Here is a 19,565-nt window from a genome sequence, read left to right as displayed (position 1 = left end):
ATACCTGCTACCCCCTGAGCCCTGGCAGTGCTGCTGTCCCTCTCCTGCCCCAGAGACCTGTGCCCCCGGGGGGCTTCTGTGCCTGGGGCAGCCAAAGCCCATGTGCACTGGGGGCTGTGCTCCTTCCTGCAGGGGCTGTTGGCAGGAGCACCTGGAGCAACTGCTGGCAACACTTGGTCTCAATCAGAAGCCCTACATTCTGAAATTATTTTCTCATTGAAGTAATTTCCTTCAGCACAAAAACACCTTAGTGGGGTAGGCACAGAAGAATGTGGCATTTAACAAGCCTCACTTCAGGAAAGCTTTACTTCCCGTTGCTCAACTCAAGTAGTTCCAAAAAGTTGCAAACTTCCCAAATTGATTGGGATGACCTGAGAAGGTGAAGAATTGGAATTTTGCTTCCCATCTCAAAGCAGCAAGTCATTTGCATTAACCTCGTCCACTGAGAGTCACTTTACAGAAGATAACACTGCACAGAGGCAAAAAAAGGGGCCATTCTTTGGTTTGCAAACATCCTTTTCTGTGAAAGGATGATATTATCCAAATTCTCTTAAGGAATAAAAGCTCTCAAGAAATGAAAGTCCACCCAGTGTTACAAAAGTAGCCCAAACAAATGAGTAGATGGCAAAAGGGCTAATCCTCCCCCTGGTACAGTTATCTCAGTGGCCAGTAAAGTACAGCTCTCCCCTCTTGTTCCCTGCAGGAGAATCAGGACCATGAACAGGAAAAGTCACAGATAGTCTTTCTGCCCTCCGTAACCAAAGCTGTGCCAAGCCACAGATGCTGCCTTCAAACTGACTCAAATTCCAGCCAAGACCTCTCACCTTCCAGATGACGCCTTCTCCAACACCCCCCCAACACCAACTCCCCAAACTCCCCCACAGAAGCTGTTAACACCCCGCCAGGACCCCCAGCTGTCCCCGTCCCTCCGCAGAGCTTTCCCACCCTCCAGCAGACGCCCTGGTTCCCTGCACGTGCTGTGGGATGGCCCTCAGGAGGATCTGCTCCAAGGCCTTCCCCGGTGGCAGCTCAGCTGCCAGGCCTGTGGTTCCTGGATCACCCTTCCCACCGAGCCTTCCTGTGCACGGCTGTTCCATTGGCACCTTTGCTCAGCTCGGACTTCTCCACTTAACCAGGACTGCTGGTCAAGGATCCAGAGCAGCCTGGCAAGCTCTTTCTCCAGCTCCCTCTTTACTCTCAGGGCAGGTAGAACATTCCACAGGAAAGCTACAGGTGCCACAAGGAGCAGGCTGCCTCAGGCACCTTTGGTAATGAAACAAGGCCTTTGTTTGACATAAGTAAGCACAAGGCATTCACATTAGTAAACAAGTAATTAGCACAGACAGACATAAGTACTTAGCACCAATTAGCATAAGAAAAACCTGGCTGGCCTAACTTGACATGAAAGTGACTTGGGAAAAAGCTTTAGACATAGTCTACCAGAAGAACAAAGGGGAAATACAGAATCAGCCCAGTGCAGAGAAGGCATGAGGAAGACTTTGTGCTTTTTAGGGCATCGAGACTGCTTCTGGCCAGTATCTGGACATCAGCTTCAAGTATAGGAATCTGACACAGTGTATTTTGAACCCCCTGCCAATCAAATCATCTCAGCAGCATAAAGATGGATGGTGTGTTTGATGCAATTCCTACATCAACCCACTGAAATTTATACGTGGCAGAGAAATATTTTAGTGGGGGGCAGACTCCTGCCCTCCTGCCAGGGCCAATTTCTTTGAATGAGGGAGACCCCTGCCAGTAAAAGGGCCAATTTCTTTGAATGAGGGAGACCCCTCAGGACTGCTGTTTCCTGAGGGAACACCGTTGGCCTTGACATGTAGGCACCTGCACAAGCTTAAAATCAGCTGCCTCAGCTTCCAAGACCTCTCTTGGCCAGCATCCTGATGTGGATGCAGGACTGCTGCGAGGCACTGCTGGGACCCAGCGGGACAGGACCGGCTGTCTCGTGTCCACATAGCACCCTCTGACACAGCCAGGGTCATCCCAAAACCAGACAAACGCTCATGAGTCAGCAGAGGGGAGCAAGGAGCACTGGGCTCCTCTCAGGGTATCTCAGCTGGGCTTGCTCCACAACACGGCCCCAGTTTAAAGCCTGCTGATGCCCAGCTGCCAGAAATGCCTACCTTGTTCTCTCCAAGATGCACAGAGAGAGCCAATGAGCAGGACACCTGGGGAGGCAAACCTTCCAAGCCTTTTCTGAGGCCAGGGACACACCAAGACTTGCCATGCTGCCTGACCCACCCAGCCCAGCTCTGTGCTGGCCCTGGGCCACAGCAGCTTCCACCAAGCAAGAGGCAACTGCATCTTGCCAAGAGTTGAAACACAGCAGACAGGGAAGATGTGAAAAGTGTGTGCATAAAGACTTTTAATTCACAGATCTCAGAGAGTTTTGGAGCTTGTGGCTGGACAGAGATTCTCCTGCTCACACCTCTGTCCAAAGTGGGGGAAGACACCCTGCTGCAGGTGCTTGGCTTGGTCTCCACAGGTCCAGGCAGATGCCAAACCCGCTATTCACTGCCCTGCCCCTCTGCCAAGTGCAACAGGCCTCAAGGACTGAAAGGAGCACAGAGAGCCAAAAGGGACACTTTTACCTACCTCACTGGGAGCTCCCTGGGAAGCACTTTCCTTGAGAAGCAAGCCCCTTTCCTCCAAAGGCATTTCCCCAAATGTGTAGCTTTCCTGGGGAACACCTTTAGAAAAGCTGGCAAGGCTGAATGACTTCAGGATCTTTCAGGACAGGCACTCCAGCTCTAGCTCGTATTCCCCAAGTGAGTTTCCAGGTGGAGGTTCAGGCGTGCAGCCCCAGGCCCTCTACAAACACAGGCTGCTCACTGCCTCTTCAGCTGCCTCAACTCCTGCCTGTGGTCACAGCAGCAAAACCAGGCTTTTCCAGCCAGACACCAGAGCCCTGTCCCTGCAGGATGCTCTTGCCAGCACCTTCCAGGACTCTCCACTGTGCACACAGTGCTTTTCATGCCTGCACCCAACAGGCTTTGGAACACAGAGCACAACCTAGCTGGCTCTGCCAGCATCACACCCCAAACACAGGCGGAGGAAGAAGCAGCAGGGGTTATTTGGCGGCCATGCCCCAGAGAAACTGGAAGGGTGCCCTCCCTCTGGTCTCACTTGCTTAGATTTCTGACTGGGTCTGAGGCTGGGGCTGCCATTCCTCAGCTGTGGGGACCAGAACCACACCCAAGATCCCAGCACTGTCTGACAGGGCTCCGGGCACTGGCACGGTTGCACTTCTGAATCTTGGGCACCGTGCTGCTGCTTCATTTGCTCTTAGGCACACCCAAAGCTCTCTGTTAAGCCCAGATGGTCTCTGGTTCTGCCCTCTTCCTGATCCTGTGAAGGGATGGAGCACTGCTGTGCTTTCAGGAAGCTGTTCTTGAAACCATCCAGCATTTCCAAGCTCCTTTGCCCTCTGTGGATGCTTGCCATGGAATCCCTCACAGCTGGGTTCAGAGCGTCCTCAGGCTGGCTCTTCCAAAGTCCAGGGGGTCCAGGGTGCTCAGCAAGATCTGTAACTGCACAGTGTTGTGGAACTGGACCTTCAGCACAGGGACCTTTCCAGCCTGATCTGCCCTCATTCCTCTGTGTCTGTGCACAAAACACGGCGTGGAAGAGAACGGCAGGAGGGGCCTGTGTGTCCCAGGGCTCTGGATTTGTATTGCATCAGTTCCACAGAGATGCAGGCAAAGCAAGGAAGGCAAACTGTTTATTAATGGAAGGTGAAGCAAAGGAGTGAGCTGAGAGGGAAGAAAGGGGATGGGCAGGGTCTGAGGGCTGGAGGGAGGCAGCTGTCAGCAGGGAGGGAGAAGGCAGGAGCTATGGGAGCTTCCCACAGGCTCAGCTGTGCCAGTCATCAGCTGTGCCTGGAGCTCCAGCTGGTCTCCAGGTGGTCTCACCTTCCAAGGGATCTGGAGGTCTTAAAGAGACACAGGCTCTTCTGAGCCAGCAAATGAAAGTAGTTCTGCAGCTCTTCCCTGGAACATCACCTGAACAAATATGCTTATGTGGGAGGGGCTGTTGTTTTCACTCAGAGCTTGAGGGGCTGGAAGAGAGAGGAACAGAGCCACTGTCAGAACCTGGATCTTCAGGAATCCAAGGAGACCTTCCTGCCAGGGCCATCCCACCCAGCTCTTGCCATGCCCACAAGACAAGAGCAGCCAAGGGGATCAGCTGCAAGGTGCTGGCCATGAATCCCCTCACCCATGTCCCTAAAATCTCTGTGTGCTCTGCCCACACCACCCCTTGTCCACAAAAGGAGCAAAGCCCACCGCAGCCGGGGCAGGGATTGCAGCTCCCTGCCCAGGCATTGCAGCTCACCCGGCCAGCCCCCACTGACAGCCCGCTGCCCTCACTCACCCTCACAGAGGGACTGGAGCTCTTCCTTCTGCCCCATCAGGAACACCCCGACATCCCTGGGAACACAGGCTAACCATAGCTAAGGCTGCTGTGGCTGTTATCCAGTTTGCTTTATGGTTAATAAGGTGAGGATTTAATGCATCTTTAACTTCCACTGCAAGGCAGACACATGGATTCAGAGCTATCACATGCTAACTATGTGGTTTTGGGGTTACTTTAAAAATTATACGTACTGTGACAAAATGATACCAGGGCAAATTTTCTCCCAACCTGTCACAGGTTAAGAAGGAAGTGAGTTTTTTGGGAGGTTGTGGTCAAACCAATCAGTGCTTGGATTGGAATATTGGCACCTGGTTTGGCCACTGAAGGTGTGGACCGCCTCTGAGAATACAGGGAGTTAAAAGCAAGAACTCCCAGGAGAGCTCTCTCTTGGTCCCGGTCAGTGGAGGAGCTCAGAGCTCCCCTGCCCAGCTGGGGCTGGCTGGGGGAGGGAAGCCATGCGGCCGGGTGAGGTAGGCTGGAGCCTTGGGCAGAGGAGGGGGGCGAAGGCCTTGCAAGATGGAAGGGTGGAGGAGCCTGAGAAGCATCGGGCCCCCCTCCTACCCCGCTGGAGAGAGATAGAGATAGAGAGAGAGAGCCAGTGCCTGTGCTGCCTTGAAATTTGGTATCATGGACTGGCATCATGGCCAGCAGCTATAGGAGTCCTGGGCGGACAGAGGCGAAGATTTAAACCCCTTGGAAGAATAATGGAAACCTTACAAATACTGATCGTCCTGAATCAGAATGAGGAGAGAGAGAGAGAGATGAAGCATGATGAAATGGGCAAGTGCGAGGAAAGTTGGAAGAGGTGAGAAGAGTCCTGGGTGGGAAGAGATGATGGAGTGGCCTTGAGCTGGACTCTTTCTTGTATGGCCATGGATGGACCCATGTTTTTCCTGTGACCCGGAGACTGTATTTAGGGAGAGGCAGCACCTTGGCGTCAAGAGTGAAGCAGTGGTGAGAACAGAGATGGATGAGGAGGGTGTGAGATTCCCTCTGTCCTCAGAGAGGGTTTGAGATCTCTGTTCACGAGCCCCCTCAGCCCCAGGGGGTGAAATCTGGGGGGGACTGATGTCCCAAAGTTGAGAGACTGCTGCTTTTGGAACTGGGTGGAGCATCCTTGAACATGGAACCCTAAAAGCAGTCCTGGCCCGTGTCCAGTGGTGAGAGCACTGGACATGAGGGGAGAAATCGCGAGGGCCGATGTTCTCTGGGTGGTGCCACAAGTGACACGGAAACACAGGAGGTTTCAATTGTGTTTCTGGAGGAAGGCTGTGGTGCAAGGGGGGGACTCCTCTCTTCCTGATGGATTTGAGGGTTGATTATTTGAGGGTTGATGATGGACTGAAAGTTGATTATGTGAGAGATTGGTGACAGGGTGAAAATCTATGATGTTATTTCATTCTGTGGAGAAAATGGAGGGGAGGAGGAGGAATGTATTTGGAGGGTTTTCATTCTTAGCTTTGTGTGTGTGCTCTTTTTTAGATATTGTAATTAATAAAGTGTTGTGTTTTTCCCTCCATCCCCAAGTAAGAGCCTGCTCTGTCCTGTTTCCGGGTCACATCTCCCAGTAACCATTTTAGAAATACACCTTTCATAGAGGCCCTGGCCCTGTGCCAGAGTCAAACCATAACAGCCACTAAGAGCACTGACCCTCATTGACACAGTGTGTGGCCACAGGGAAGGTGGAGAGAAACAAAATGGAAAATGGCACAAACAATAGGTTTACATTGTGGACAATATTAAAAAGCTAAAATGCAGGGCAAAAAAGAACAAATGCATGACCAAACCCAAAAGAATTATCAAAGATTATTTATATTACAAATTATTTATATTATACAGCTCGTCTCTGCTGCAGCCCCAGCACTGCCACCCCCAGGACTGTGCCCGGCCCCGAGAGCACTCAGGCCCTGCAGCAACACCAGGGCCACCAGGGCAGCGGGGCAGGGCCACGGCAGCAGCACTGCCAACACCAAGTGCTGCTGCTGCTGCTGGGCACAGCTGCTGTGCCAGCACTGGTCTGCCCCAGTTCTGCACACAGACATTGTTGCTGCAGCTCCAGAGGAAGCAACACAATGGCATCTCTGCAGAAAACTCTGCCAGGAGATCCTTTAGTTCCGTTAAAGCCACTGAGACTGCAGCCCCTCATTGATACAGTGTGTGGCCACAGGGAAGGTGGAGAAAAATAAAATGAGAGATGGCACAAATAATGACATTACTTTGTGGGCAATATTAAAAAAGTAAAACAAAGTAAAATAACGTCTAAAATAAAACCAAAAAGAAGTATTAAAAATTACTTTTATTACAATTGATTTGATGAAATTGGCCAGCAGTTTAATGTCCCTGAAAGCATCCAGTCGTCAGTCTCCACACTGCAGCCTTGAGCTCCTGGTTCCTCAGGCTGTAGATGAGGGGATTCAGAGCTGGAGGCACCACCGAGTATAGAACTGACAGGGACAGATCCAGGGATGGGGAGGAGATGGAGGGGGGCTTCAGGTCAGAAAATAGAGCAGTGCTGATAAACAGAGAGACCACGGCCAGGTGAGGGAGGCAGGTGGAAAAGGCTTTGTGCCGTCCCTGCTCAGAGGGGATCCTCAGCACGGCTCTGAAGATCTGCACATAGGAGAAAACAATGAACACAAAACAACCAAGTGCTAAACATATGGAAAACACAAGAAGTCCAAGTTCCCTGAGGTAAGAATTGGAGCAGGAGAGCTTGAGGATCTGTGGGATTTCACAGAAGAACTGGCCCAGGACATTGCCATGGCACAGGGGCAGGGAAAATGTATTGGCCGTGTGCAGCAGAGCATTGAGAAAGGCACTGGCCCAGGCAGCTGCTGCCATGTGGGCACAAGCTCTGCTGCCCAGGAGGGTCCCGTAGTGCAGGGGTTTGCAGATGGACACGTAGCGGTCGTGGCAAATGATGGTCAGGAGATAAAACTCTGCTGAGATGAAAAAGACAAAGAAAAATAGCTGTACAGCACATCCTGTGTAGGAGATGGTCGTGGTGTTCCAGAGGGAATTGTGCATGGCTTTGGGGACAGTGGTGCAGATGGAGCCCAGGTGGCTGAGGGCCAGGTTGAGCAGGAAGAAGAACATGGGCGTGTGCAGGTGGTGGCCGCAGGCTACGGCGCTGATGATGAGGCCGTTGCCCAGGAGGGCAGCCAGGGAGATGCCCAGCAAGAGGCAGAAGTGCAGGAGCTGCAGCTGCCGCGTGTCTGCCAATGCCAGCAGGAGGAAGTGCCTGATGGGGCTGCTGTTGGACATTTGTTGTTCCTTGGCAAGGGGATCTGTAAGAAAAGTAATAATGGAATAGTTGAATTAGGGGAGGACTTTAAATATCCCAGTACAGCCTGGGGGCACTTTCCCCCCTCTGCCTGCCCAGGGCTCTGCTGCCTGGAGCTGTCCCTGCCAGCAGCTGCTTCCCTGTGCCCAGGGCTGAGCCCTGCCACTGCTGCCAGAGCTGCCTGGAGGCTCAGCTCTGCCCTGCAGACCCCTCCCAGCTCTGGCACTGCCCAGGGGCAGCTCTGGCTCTGCAGGCTCTGATGGCAACATCAGAACAACCCTGAGGAGGCTGGAAAAGTGACACTGATGCTGCCTGGAAGGGGCCCTGTGCTGATTTTTTTCTCTGCCTGGTTAATTACCATCTGAGAAAAAAATGTTTTTATTTTTCTCAATTGAACTGAGAGATTAATATCTATGTGCAATTTCCCATCTAGGCAACCCAGAAAAAGAGATTTAAAAAGCAGGATTTTCCGTTTTATGCAGCCCATCCCCTGTTCTGCTTCCTATGTAACCTCATTTGAAATGTTCTGGAGTTAAACGCCATGCTGAGAACAATTCTAAACATTGCAGCATCCTCACCACACAAGGAGAACACTTCCAAGCCTTACCAGCTGTCTCCTTCCTCCCAGATCTTGTCCCCCAGTGCTGGGAGCAGCTCCCCGGGCCGGCTGAGAGCTGTCCCTGGCAGGCAGCAGAGTCCCTGCCCCAGCACTGCGCCCTGGGCTGCAGCAGCCTGTTCTGCAGGACAGCCCTGGGCACCCCTGGCTGCTCTGCACAAGAGAGAATCACAGAATGTACTCACAGGGTCTGCAGGCATTGGGATGTTCCAGCTTTAGGAGATGGCTCCAGGAGCTGCAGCTGCATTGTCCTGCAGCCAGAGGTTCCTGTGCCAAGGGCTGGCAGTGATTCTGCCCCAGGCACTTCTCAGCACCTTCCCAGCCCTGACTGATTGAAGCTCTCTGTGCCTCTGGGCTGTGCCCGGGCTGGCTGCAGGCAGTGCCCCAGCCCTGCTGGGCTGGCAGAAGAGCTGCTCATCAAGAGAAATGTGCTTTTGAAGCTCTGCTTGCTTACCAGGAGCTGCCTCTGTGCCAGGAGCCCAGCCCAGCTCAGCAGCACAGACACAGCACAAGGACTTTAATGACCCTCTGGGGCTTTGTGCTCAGGCCCTGAACATCAGTCCCTGAGAGGCAGCTGAAGAAACCTCTCCAGAACTCCAAGGCAGAATCCAACTCCAAAGTTTCTTGGACTTTTAATGGGTCCCACTGAGGGACACGACTGAGAAAGTGTCCCCAGGTCCCAGGCAGAGCAGAGATCTGGAGGCAGTGATGACAGGTGGGGACAAAGAGAAGCCAAGTCTTGGGGGCCTGGGGCACAGCAGCAGGGTCTTTGCCACCAAGGGCTGGGAGGAGACACCTTGTCCTGAGGCCCTGGGGCCTCCTGGCACAGCCCCAGCCAGGCTGGGCACTGTCAGCCCCTTGTCCTGCCCTCAGCATCCCCCCCTAGCCCACATCCCAGTGGCCTCAAGGATCTGCTGGAAGGAGTCCCTGGGGAGCCTTGCTCAGCAATGGCCCTGGGGGCTCCTGAATGCTCCCAGGGACTGCAGGTTTTTCAAAGGACTTTGGGTTTGGCTTTTGCCTTGGAGTCTCTGAGAGGTTTGTGCAATCATGGCCTCCAATTATCTGCTGTAATTAGTCCCTTGGGAGGCTTTGTCAGTAACAACACTCACTGGATCTCATTAATGCTTCAAGGTACTTCAGTTATTTTAAGATACTTGGTGTTTCCCTTTTGATACAGACTTTGTGAGAGGTTTGTGCAATTATGGCCTTAATTATCTGCTTTAATTTGTCTTTTGAGAGCTTTGTACTGACACTCAGTGGGGCTTATTGAGATACTCATATGTTTTTAGGTACTTTATGGATTTAAGGATACTTTTAGGTACTTTTAAGGATTTTCCTTTCCACACTGAGTCTCTGAGATGCTTTTGTGCCATCCTGGTCTGCTATTCTCTCCTCCAAGGAGTCCATGAGGAGCCTGTGTTGGAGAGGGACCTCAGTGGGACCCATTCATGCCTTGAGACACTTTGGGTGTTTCCTCTGACTCTGACTCCTGGAAAGGTTTGTGCAATCTCCACTCAGGCCCAGAGGTTCCAGGGCTCAGCTCTAAATGCACCATAGGGCTCATTAGGATCAAGCAAGTCCTAACCAACCATGGCTCTGCCTTGATTTCCCTCCGCTCTAGTGCAATTCATTAGGAGGGTTTCCTTTTTCAGTTATGGAGAAATATTTCAAAGAGCTTCTAGCAAGTATGTATTCCTATTTAAAAGGGTGTCTTTTATTGCTGTTCTTATTACACAAGAGGTGATTGCAGCATTCAGTGACTGATATTGATCCAGCAGGGACTCTCCTAAGGAGCTCTGGCCTGCTCAGAGAAGCTGTGCCTTGAGCTCTGACGCAGCGTGGACAACCTTGCTCCACATTCCCCAAGCCCATTTTGTCTCTCCTCACTCACCTGGGACCTGCTTTGCTCAGAGAACTGGCTGTACACAGCCAAAGAGGGGTCATTTTCTATTGTATTTTGAAGCAATCTAAAACTCCTGAGTTTCCCCATTGAAAACAGACATCCTCCTCAAGTGTGTGCCAAGCCCAAGCTGCCACCAAGGACGTTCCCCTTCCCTAAGGCAGAACCCTGCAAGGAATGTTTTAGACACACAGGAAGTTCTGCAATAAACACAAATCCAGAGTTTGCTCAGGGCAGAATTAGACCAATTCCTGAAGGACAGACCAGCTTTGAACTCCTTGCAGCTGAAAGCTCTGAGTTGGGAAGTGTGGGAGAGCCCCAGGAGTGAGGGAAGGGAAATGCAGAGCACCCAGCCAGTGCTTCTGTGCAGACAGGCTGTGGGGAAGGGCACTGCAGAGCTGCCCTGGGCCAGCTGGGAGGGTGGATCATCATCCCAGTCTGCACTGGGCCATTACAAGACACTGTTGGATGGACACTGCACCGACCCAGCGCGCCAGCCCATTGCTCAGGGCTGCTGTCACTGCCCAGAGCCAGAGGGGATCCCTTGCTGGGGGCTTGTGCCATGGCCACCTGCCCTGTGCCGCGCTGGCCGCTCAGGCACCAGGAACCAGCAGCAAAGGGCACTGCCAGGGCCAAAGGCCAGGTCAGCCAGACAGAAAGGGGCAGTGCTGGCACTGTTTCCATGGCAGCCCTCACTGGGGGTGACACCTGGGTCACCTGTCCTGGCAGCTGCCATGGAAAGCCCTGGCAGGGACTGAGGGCACAGACACTGGCACTGAGACACGGCTGGGCCGGGTGCTGAGCACAGGGCTGAGCACTCAGAGATGGTTTTGTTCTTGCTGAGCTGCAACAGAGCCAAGGCCTGTCCTGCCCCTCCTCCAGCCACCCTGGGCAGGGGCTGGGGCTGTGGGGAGCTTGGCAGGGGACACAGCCAGGACAGGTGACCCCAGCTGACCCCGGGGATACCCCAGACCACAGGACATCATGTTCAGTGTATGAAGTGGGGGGAACAAGGAACACGGGGGGAATGTTGGAGTGAGGGTTTTTGCCTTCCCAGGTAACTCTTAGGCAAGAGGGGGCCCTGTTTCACCAGTGGGCAGGGTCAGTACCAAAGACAGACACCAACTTAAGGAATCCTGTAATTTATATAATACACAGCTGCAAAGAATTACAAAAGGATAAGCTCAGCAAAGCACATAATCATTAGCAAAGAATTACAAAAGAAGCTCAGCAATCCATCCAGTCATTACTACCAAAGATTGCCTGCAGTGATTAAAGAAAGATCCATCACCAGTTACCCTCAGACTTTACCATCACCCAGATCCACACATCAGCTGGGGCAGACAAGAACTGCAGAGCCACTCCCAGACACTGGGAATTCCCGCAGGTGCCTCCACCTTTGCAGGCAAGGAGCCTCTAAGCCTTCTGTGAAAGGACACAGCTTTTACACTGTCAAACAAACAAGCTGACAGCACTGCTAGGGTGGGAACATCTGGTTTCATTCTCCTGTTTGGTTTCTCCCAAAGCCTGGCCAGGGCCCAAGGAGGAATCAAGGGATTTGACTTTGATCCTTCACTCCCAAACAAGGACAGATGAGGTCTTGTCTGGTTTCTGAATACAGAAAGAGAAATCCATGTTTTATCAAGGAACACATCCACTGATCATGTTGTTAATAACGCTTTGTTAGTGAGTGGATACAAATATAACATTTGGTTAGAAGGTTCATCTAGAGATGAACTTTGCCTCCGGGCCTGTTCAGGCCTTGATCCCAGCCTGTTCAGGCCTTGCTACTTGGATGGGCCCTGAGAGCTACAATGAAGTACAACATTCATAACCATTCTTTCAATAACACTGTTTAGATTTAGATATTAGGCATAAAAGCATCTCCCCTTGTGCTTCAAATAAGTGCTGTTACATTTCATTACTCAGAGCTATTCACATTCCTTTTCAAACATGCCTAAAGAGTTGCTACTATTCTCTCTTATTTATCAAATGCCTTTCTTTTGTTGAGACTGTCTCTTTTAAGACAAGTCTCAATACTCCACTTCCCAGCACAAAGTGTCACAACAACTCGCACATGGAATGTTAGAGTGCACACCAAGTGCTCACACTGCAGTGATGACAGACACTACCACAAATGCATTTCACAGCAGCCTCCAGTTTGCAGCCATGAAGCCAATCCCACCAAGAATAATTTTCTTCTTTCTGCCACTCTTCTCCTGCTCTTTCTGTCAAGGTGATTGCTGACTGTTGGCCTTCAAACCCATCACTGACATCAGTGCAACATTCCTGTGCCATGACAGCCCAGGCTCCTCCTTGGCCAGCAAGCAGATAATCCAAGGCCGTGCGGTTCTGTGGAGTGCCCATTTGTGTTTGTTGGAGCCCATAGGATGTGCTATTGGACATTTAACAGCATTATCTGCTACTTCTAATAATCCATCCAGTCAACTCCACAGGACGGGGCAGCACACATGGGGCACAGGATGAACCAGAACCTTTGGCTTTCTGAAACCCAAGGCACTCCTTGGGAGGAAAATGTTCTCTGGGCTCCAGGTCTTCCTTGTGATTGTTGCTGAAGGACCCTAAATGGTGGCCCTGCAGCCAGGAGTGGTGTAACACTGACACCGACCAGCTCCAGCAGCCCAAGTTCTACTGACATGGGGAGTGATGGTAAAGCACAGAAATCCTCTCACACTGTGGCCTCTGTAACTAGAACAGGCTTCGGTTCTCCTGAAGGGAAATCTTAGTGAGTCCTGTCAAACGGATCATTGTATTCCTGTGTTTTCTTGAACTGTCCCTTCATTGACAGTTACGAGTCAGAGCCCATGGACTGAGTTCTGGCCAGCCCACAGGGTGGGCCCTCCAAGGGAACCCCATTCCTCCCAACTTCAGCTGAGAACAAACCCAGCAATTAGTGACATGGAGTACTTTGGCTACCCTGATCTTGAAATTGCAAGAACTAATCATTAAATTTTGATGACTAATCCCTTGGTGAAACACTAGAGGTGTTTGTGGCAAACAAAGATTCTGGCTGACTATCAAGGTACAACTTACAGACATCAACAGTACTTTAGTGACACTGTTCTTCGTTCTTTTTGCTCAATCTCATTCAAGTTAGGAATAAAAACTGTGTTGTCCATGGAGGTGGTGCCTTTTTAATTCCAGAAGAATGCCTCCAAGGTCCTTTGCTGTTCAGCTGTACCATGTTGTCTGTGGCTAACAAGGCTTGGTGGGGCCCTTTCCCCTTGGGCTGGAAGGGGGCCGGGTCCCAGTCCCTGAGGGCACCCAGAATCCTGGATGGAATTTCTGTGCAAGTCCCTCAGTGTCACAGCAGCCTTCACAGGGAACTCCGTGGATTAGAGCATTTTCCAAAGGGGCCATTGGGGAAAACAGGGAGATTTGGTCTGGCAGGATGTGTAAAACAGTATCCTGTAATACCTACTTGTTCTCACACAGAATACTTGGCTGCAGGGACATATTCCCATTGTTCCTGCCCAGGTTTCAGGATTCAATATTATCTTTCCCAGGAGCTGTTCCTTCAGCTGCCTCGGGAGGGCCTTTTGGCCTCCGGGCCCACACAGGCTCCATTATTAGGACTGCTGGATCCAAACCCTTTATCTCCACAAATGGTAATGACTGGAGGTGGATCTCCATTTTTCACAATCGTGCTTAAAATTGCAACATTAATAATTGTGCTACCCTGTCATGGGGTTGACTAATCCAATCTTACTGACAATTGTTTAACAGAATTACTGTAATTTCTCCTTTATATTCAGCATGAATTCCTCCTTTCCTCCTGCCATGACATGAACACTTTGCAAGGCCAAGCTCCAAGCAAGTAGTTACCAAACCAAAGTGTCCTGGAGGAATCTGAATTCCTGTCTCAGTATTGATAGCTTTCATTTGCTTTGGATTTATCCTCATTAATTCCAATGCATGAAGGTCCAGCCCTGCAGCCTCTGGGCTGGCCCTGCCAGGGGCCATCACACCCACAACAATTTCCCAGGCAGTCCAAGCCTCACTGCCCATGGTTGTAGGTGCAAATTGGGTGCAGCCGTGCACAGCCAGGGGTTTCTATTTCTTCAGTGGGCCATTGTTAAGGGTATGGAGCACATCTGGGAGATGGGTTCTCCACGGGGACAGGTTCCCATCTCCTCATTTTTTCAAATGCTCTTTTAACAACCCCTTCACCCATTCAGCAAATCCTGCAGCTTGAGGATAGTCTGGTTCATGAAAAACCCTGCAGTCTTAATCACAGTGTTTTTCACAGTAACAGACACAGCACTCTGCATCACAGTATCAGCAAACCCTGTAAAAATAGACAATTTTATCCCCTCCTCCTTTTTTCATTGTATACAATCTCACAAAGTTTACCTCTGACATTAGGGTCCTGGCCAGTTCTTTTCTGTAGAGTGTTTAATGTTACATCCCTGGGCAGCCAAAGCTACCAAATTAGTATTGTCAGCACTATTTCACATTATTACTATTTTATACATAGATATAGATATTGATATATAAATATAGATATAGCTAGACAAGTATAGACATACATATAAAATATATATATAAAAATATATATATTAAGGTCTTATTATACTATAAATATGTACATAGTTATTTATTATATTAATATTTCACTTGCACAAATGCATCGGAGCTCAAAATTAAAACCTTCTTCTCTTGCTCCATGTGGGAGCATTCCAACAAGAATTGTTCCTTCTTGAGGTGCTGTTTCCAATGTACTGTTAACAAATTCATCTTTGTCTGCCCAAACCCACAAGTTCTTTCCCTTTTCTGTATGCAATTTTTGGATGCATTTTAAGACATCCAGGAGTTCAGATTCTTTTAACCAACTGCCCCACTGCTCACACGGTGCTGCGACCTCAGCCCACTCCAGAGCCAGCCAACTCCAGGGAAGGGCTTCCCATCTGGGAATTTCTGATGGCACTGATCCCTCACATTTACATTTAGCAAGTGACATTTTGTTGTGATCTGGCCAGACTCTACCAGTTTTGTTTTACCAGTGGGCAGGGTCAGCACCAAGACACAGTCTCCAACTGAAGGAATCGGTGTCATTTACTGCAGCTGAAAGCAGCAAAGGATCACAAAAGGAGCAGCTCAGCAATGCACCCAACCATCACCACCAAAGATTGCCTACAGTGATTAAGAAAGATCTAGCATCATTTACCCTCAGGCTTTACCATCCCCAGATCCACAGAGCAGCTGGGGGAAGCTGTCCCAGCCAAGGGATGCAGAGCCACTCCTGGACACTGGGAATTCCTGCAGCTGCCTCCAGCCACAGGTGAGGCTCCAACCTCGCTGTGAGAGGGCCCAGCTCTGACAGTGCTGAATGAACAAACTGACAGCACTTCTAGTGCAGGAGCATCTGGTTTCATCCTTCTCTTGGGTCCTTCCCAAAGCCTGGCCAGGGCTCAAGGAGGAACCAAGGGAGGTGACTTTGATTCTTCAGCCCCAAACAAGGCCAGATGTCAGATTTCATGGCCTTGTCTGCCTTGCAAATACAGAAAGATCAATACATGTGTCACTAAGGAGTGGCTACATCTATCACAGTGCTAATGACCATGCATATTTCATCAGTGAGCAGATACAAAGATAACCTTTGGTTGGAAGGTTCATCCAGAGGCCACCTTTGGCTCAGGGCCTGCTGTTCAGGCCTCACTCAGGGCTGTTGTCCAGGCCGTGGCACCTCAGGGACGTGGTTTAGTGCTGGGTTTGGCACTGCTGTGTGACCAGCTCGACTGGGTGAGCTCAGAGGTCTTTTCCAACAGAAAGGATTCTGTGATTCCATGATTCTATCTGCTGAATTCAGTTAGGTCCATGTTAGCAGCACTCATTTGCTCAGAAAGTCCCCTCTTGCTCAACTCTTGTGGCGTGAGGCTTCAGCTCCTTCAGCTGCTGGTGCTAAGCTGCTCATGCTGAACGAGACAACTCGGAGAGAAGAACACATTTCATCCAATTCCTTCTGGGACACAGAGAGGGGAGGGTATGGAAACAGGAGCATTGTTTGGTATGGCCTCCTCTCTGTCCTTCATGCCTTTCAGCACTTTGAACCAGCCAAGAGCTTTCTTCAAGAGTGCAGTGAAGCTGCTGTTCCTGTCCCAGGTCTGGCTCTCTCCAGTCTCTGACCTTGCCTGGTTTTGTCCCTCTTGCTGTGCCCTCCGTTCCCCCAGAGCTCAGTGGCTGCTGCCCAGGACTGTGGGACTGGCACAGATCCAGTGGTCGAGACCCTCCTTGCTGTGGCCTTGGAGCTGCCTGGTCACAGCAGCCTTTTCCATCTGGAAGCTCCTCATGGACAGGGAGTCCCCAGCTCTGTTCCTTGCACAACCTCTAGGAGCCCAGGGCTGCCATCTCAAGTCCCTGCTGGCACTGGGGGCTCCCAGGTGCCTCAGGCTGCTGTGACACCGCTGCACATGGGAGGGAAGAGTGGCAGGGGCTGTGCTGAAAGTCAGCTCCATCTGCTGCTGCTGCTGCTGCTGTGGGGTCATTTGTCCAGGCCTGCCCCAGAGTCAGGGATCAGATCCAGGCCCTGCTGCTGCTCCCTCAGGATCAGCCCCAGTTTGGGTGTTGCTGTCAGGGCCAGCAGGAGCGGTGGCTGGAGCAGCAGGTGCTGACAGTGCCCCAAGCCCTGGGGCTGGAGGGGTCCCTGGGCTGGGCTGGGAGGGAGCTGCCCCTTGTTCTCCCTCTGCCCCAAGCAAAACTGGGCCAGGCACAGGTGGGGCAGCACAGCCACCAGGGAGCCTGCGAGTCTCTTCCAGCCCTGGCTGCTCAGAGTTTGGGCCTTGGAGCCTCAGGTGGCCAAAGGCAGCTGCTCCTGGTCCGTCTGGGTGTGCCCCCATGTTCAGCAGTGCTGCTCCATCAGTCTGTGCCCAGCAATGGGGAAAAGCCTCAGCCCTGCAGGGCCAGGAGCTGCCGGGCTCTGCCTGAGCAGCTCAGCCAGCAGGAAGGGAGCTGCTCCACATGGGAACCAGGAGCAAAGGGCTGCAGCACCTCGTGCTGGGGCAGAGCCCGAATTCTGAGAGGGAATAACGGAGTTATTCATGTGCATTGGTGTGTCAGCACTGCAGGTGCTGTGCCTGCAAACACAGAGTTCGAGATCTGCAAAAGAATTCTGCAGCTCTTGACTGGATCAGGATATCAGCAGTGCTGAACTCCAGCACAGTCCAAATGAAACACTTCAGACCTCTGCTCCTATCTGCTAGATTTTTTTCTTCAGGGTATCCAGAGAAAAGTAAACAGAGGAGGAGCCGACATTTTCATTGTTTGTCAGAAATGTTTCTCATTTTGCTGTACATTCCTTTTGTAGGACGAGTTCTCTGTTAAAAACACTGGACAAAAAAGAAAATAAAAAAACATGAAAGATAAAAACAAAAAACAAATGTGTAGTGAAAATCTTCTCTAACTTTGGATTAAGAGGTAACTGATCTTTTTAAAAAGACAACACAGTTACTCTGTAAATGTTCTAATGGCATGGATCCATATTACTGACCTCAGCATCACTTTTTTAAAAGATTCTTGGTTTTGTTTGCAATATTATGTTATTTTAAATTGTGATTGAATCAATAGGAAATTGAAAGATTTATTATGCATTTATGCATTACTGTGTCTTGAGTGTAAAAATATTGCAGTTTGAAATTTGGATTTCAAGTGTTGCAAATGAAAGTTATAAATCCCAATGGATTGTGTGACAGCAGCTTTTCCTAGAGGATGTGCAGCACTCCAAGGACTTCATCAGTGGGGTTGAGGGTACTTGGATCTTTGTCCTGTGCCACTCTGAGATGTCATGGAATGGAACTTCACCTGCCACCAGCCCAGGTCACCCTCTGCCACCAAAGCTCCTTGGACCTTGTGCCCCCAGGCAGGCACAAAGTGTTTGTGCTGCTCCCCCTTTTGCACAAACCCACAGAGAGCTGGGATTTTTCCAAGTCTCATGTCTGCATTGGGCCATATTCCTAAAGAACCAGCAGCCCATCCCAATGAATATGGAAAGTTATATGGATGGTTGTGAGCTCTACTTCTGGCGTAAAAATCCTGAAACTGCTTCTGAATGCTGCTCCTTCAGCTCTTGGACATCTCACACAGAGCTGGGGAAAAAATCCCCTGGTCTCTGGCTAAAGGGTGGGTTATGCCAAAGTTAGACCTCTGTGCGAAGTCTCTATCCATCCCTATCCTATTAATATACCAATATGTGGGGGTGTGCATGGATGTGTCTTGTACACAAAGGAAGGAGTGTGCAAGCAACGTGACTGACACTTTCACTGTCCGTGTTCATCCCATACCCATGGGTACAGAGATATTATGGAAACCCTGGCACACACAGAGCATTCTCTCCATGGATACAGAGACATCCAAGAGCCCCTGGCACACACACAGACCTTTCTGTCCCTGGATACAGAGACATCCAAGAGCCCCTGGCACACACAGAGCCTTCTGTCCCTGGATACAGAGACATCCAAGAGCCCCTGGCACACACAGACCCTTCTGTCCATGGATACAGAGACATCCAAGAGCCCCTGGCACACACAGACCCTTCTGTCTCTGGAGGATGGAGCGTGGCAGGTGGGGGTGGTAGGTGGGCAGTGAGTCCCGGACAGCAGGCCAGACCCGGCTCCAGCCCTGCCAGGCCCTGCCAAGGCTCAGTGCCAGCTCCTCTGGAATGGGACAGCCTTTCAGCCTTGTCTCTGCCCAGAGGGGCAGTGCTGGCCTGGCAGCACAGGTTGTTTTCCCCTCAGGCTGCAGGAGATGAGAACACAACACTTGCCAGCACTGAGTGCGAGGCACAGCTCCGGGTGCTCCCCATGAACCTCAGCTCTGGGAGCACTGTCTGCCCCAAGCTCCAGGGGCTGCAGTGGGAGCCCGGCTGGGCTCTGCCCTGGGGTCATCCTGCAGGGACAGCTGGAAACAGGGAGCATTCAGCTGCCACAAACAGCCAAGCCAGGGCTGCAGGGCAGCTGCTCCAGCCCGGACTGCACTGCTGTGTGCTGTGCTCTGGGGCTGGGGCTCCCCACACAGGGGACTGGACTGGTGTGCCAGAGGAGACAGAGAAGCTTCAGCTTCAGCCTCACTGAGGTGGGTGCATCAGCTGGGAAGAGTGGGGAGGCTCAAGGGGATTCACAAAGCTCATCCTGCTGCAAGGATGAAGGGAGTGGGAACTCAGCAGTGAGGAGAGCTGAGGGCTGGAGAGTGGCTCTGAATGACACTAAAATGCCACTGGACCTCTGAAACATTGCTGCTCCTCAGCCAGTGACAGCATGAGTCCCTAAACCTGGGGCTCAGCCCTCCTTGTGGTCAGGGGCAACAAGGAAGGCCAGCAAGTG

General features: G+C 51.3%; 1 protein-coding gene, 1 long non-coding RNA gene and 1 pseudogene across 2 annotated transcripts; all 3 read right to left on the bottom strand.

The window, feature by feature from the left end:
• The window catches only part of LOC135306051 (zinc finger protein 271-like), a 366,476-nt pseudogene that overhangs the window by 213,333 nt on the left and 133,578 nt on the right, over positions 1-19,565 (bottom strand).
• On the bottom strand, positions 2,288-4,632 carry LOC135305779 (uncharacterized). The gene is made up of 3 exons (XR_010366764.1): positions 4,390-4,632; positions 3,930-4,075; positions 2,288-3,735 (listed from the first exon to the last, which is right to left on the bottom strand). It is a non-coding gene; the product is annotated as an uncharacterized LOC135305779 (long non-coding RNA).
• On the bottom strand, positions 6,709-7,695 carry LOC135305629 (olfactory receptor 14C36-like). The gene has a single exon (XM_064429366.1). The coding sequence runs from the start codon at positions 7,693-7,695 to the stop codon at positions 6,763-6,765; it is 933 nt and encodes a 310-aa protein (XP_064285436.1). The 3' UTR covers positions 6,709-6,762.

The sequence above is a fragment of the Passer domesticus genome, chromosome 8, assembly GCF_036417665.1.
Source record: "Passer domesticus isolate bPasDom1 chromosome 8, bPasDom1.hap1, whole genome shotgun sequence".
Lineage (NCBI taxonomy): Eukaryota > Metazoa > Chordata > Aves > Passeriformes > Passeridae > Passer > Passer domesticus.
This window is presented reverse-complemented; position numbering and strand designations above follow the sequence as displayed.

Excerpts from the sequence above, each read along its gene's own strand:
- LOC135305629 (XM_064429366.1), bottom strand. The coding sequence starts at position 7,695 with ATGTCCAACAGCAGCCCCATCAGGCACTTCCTCCTGCTGGCATTGGCA.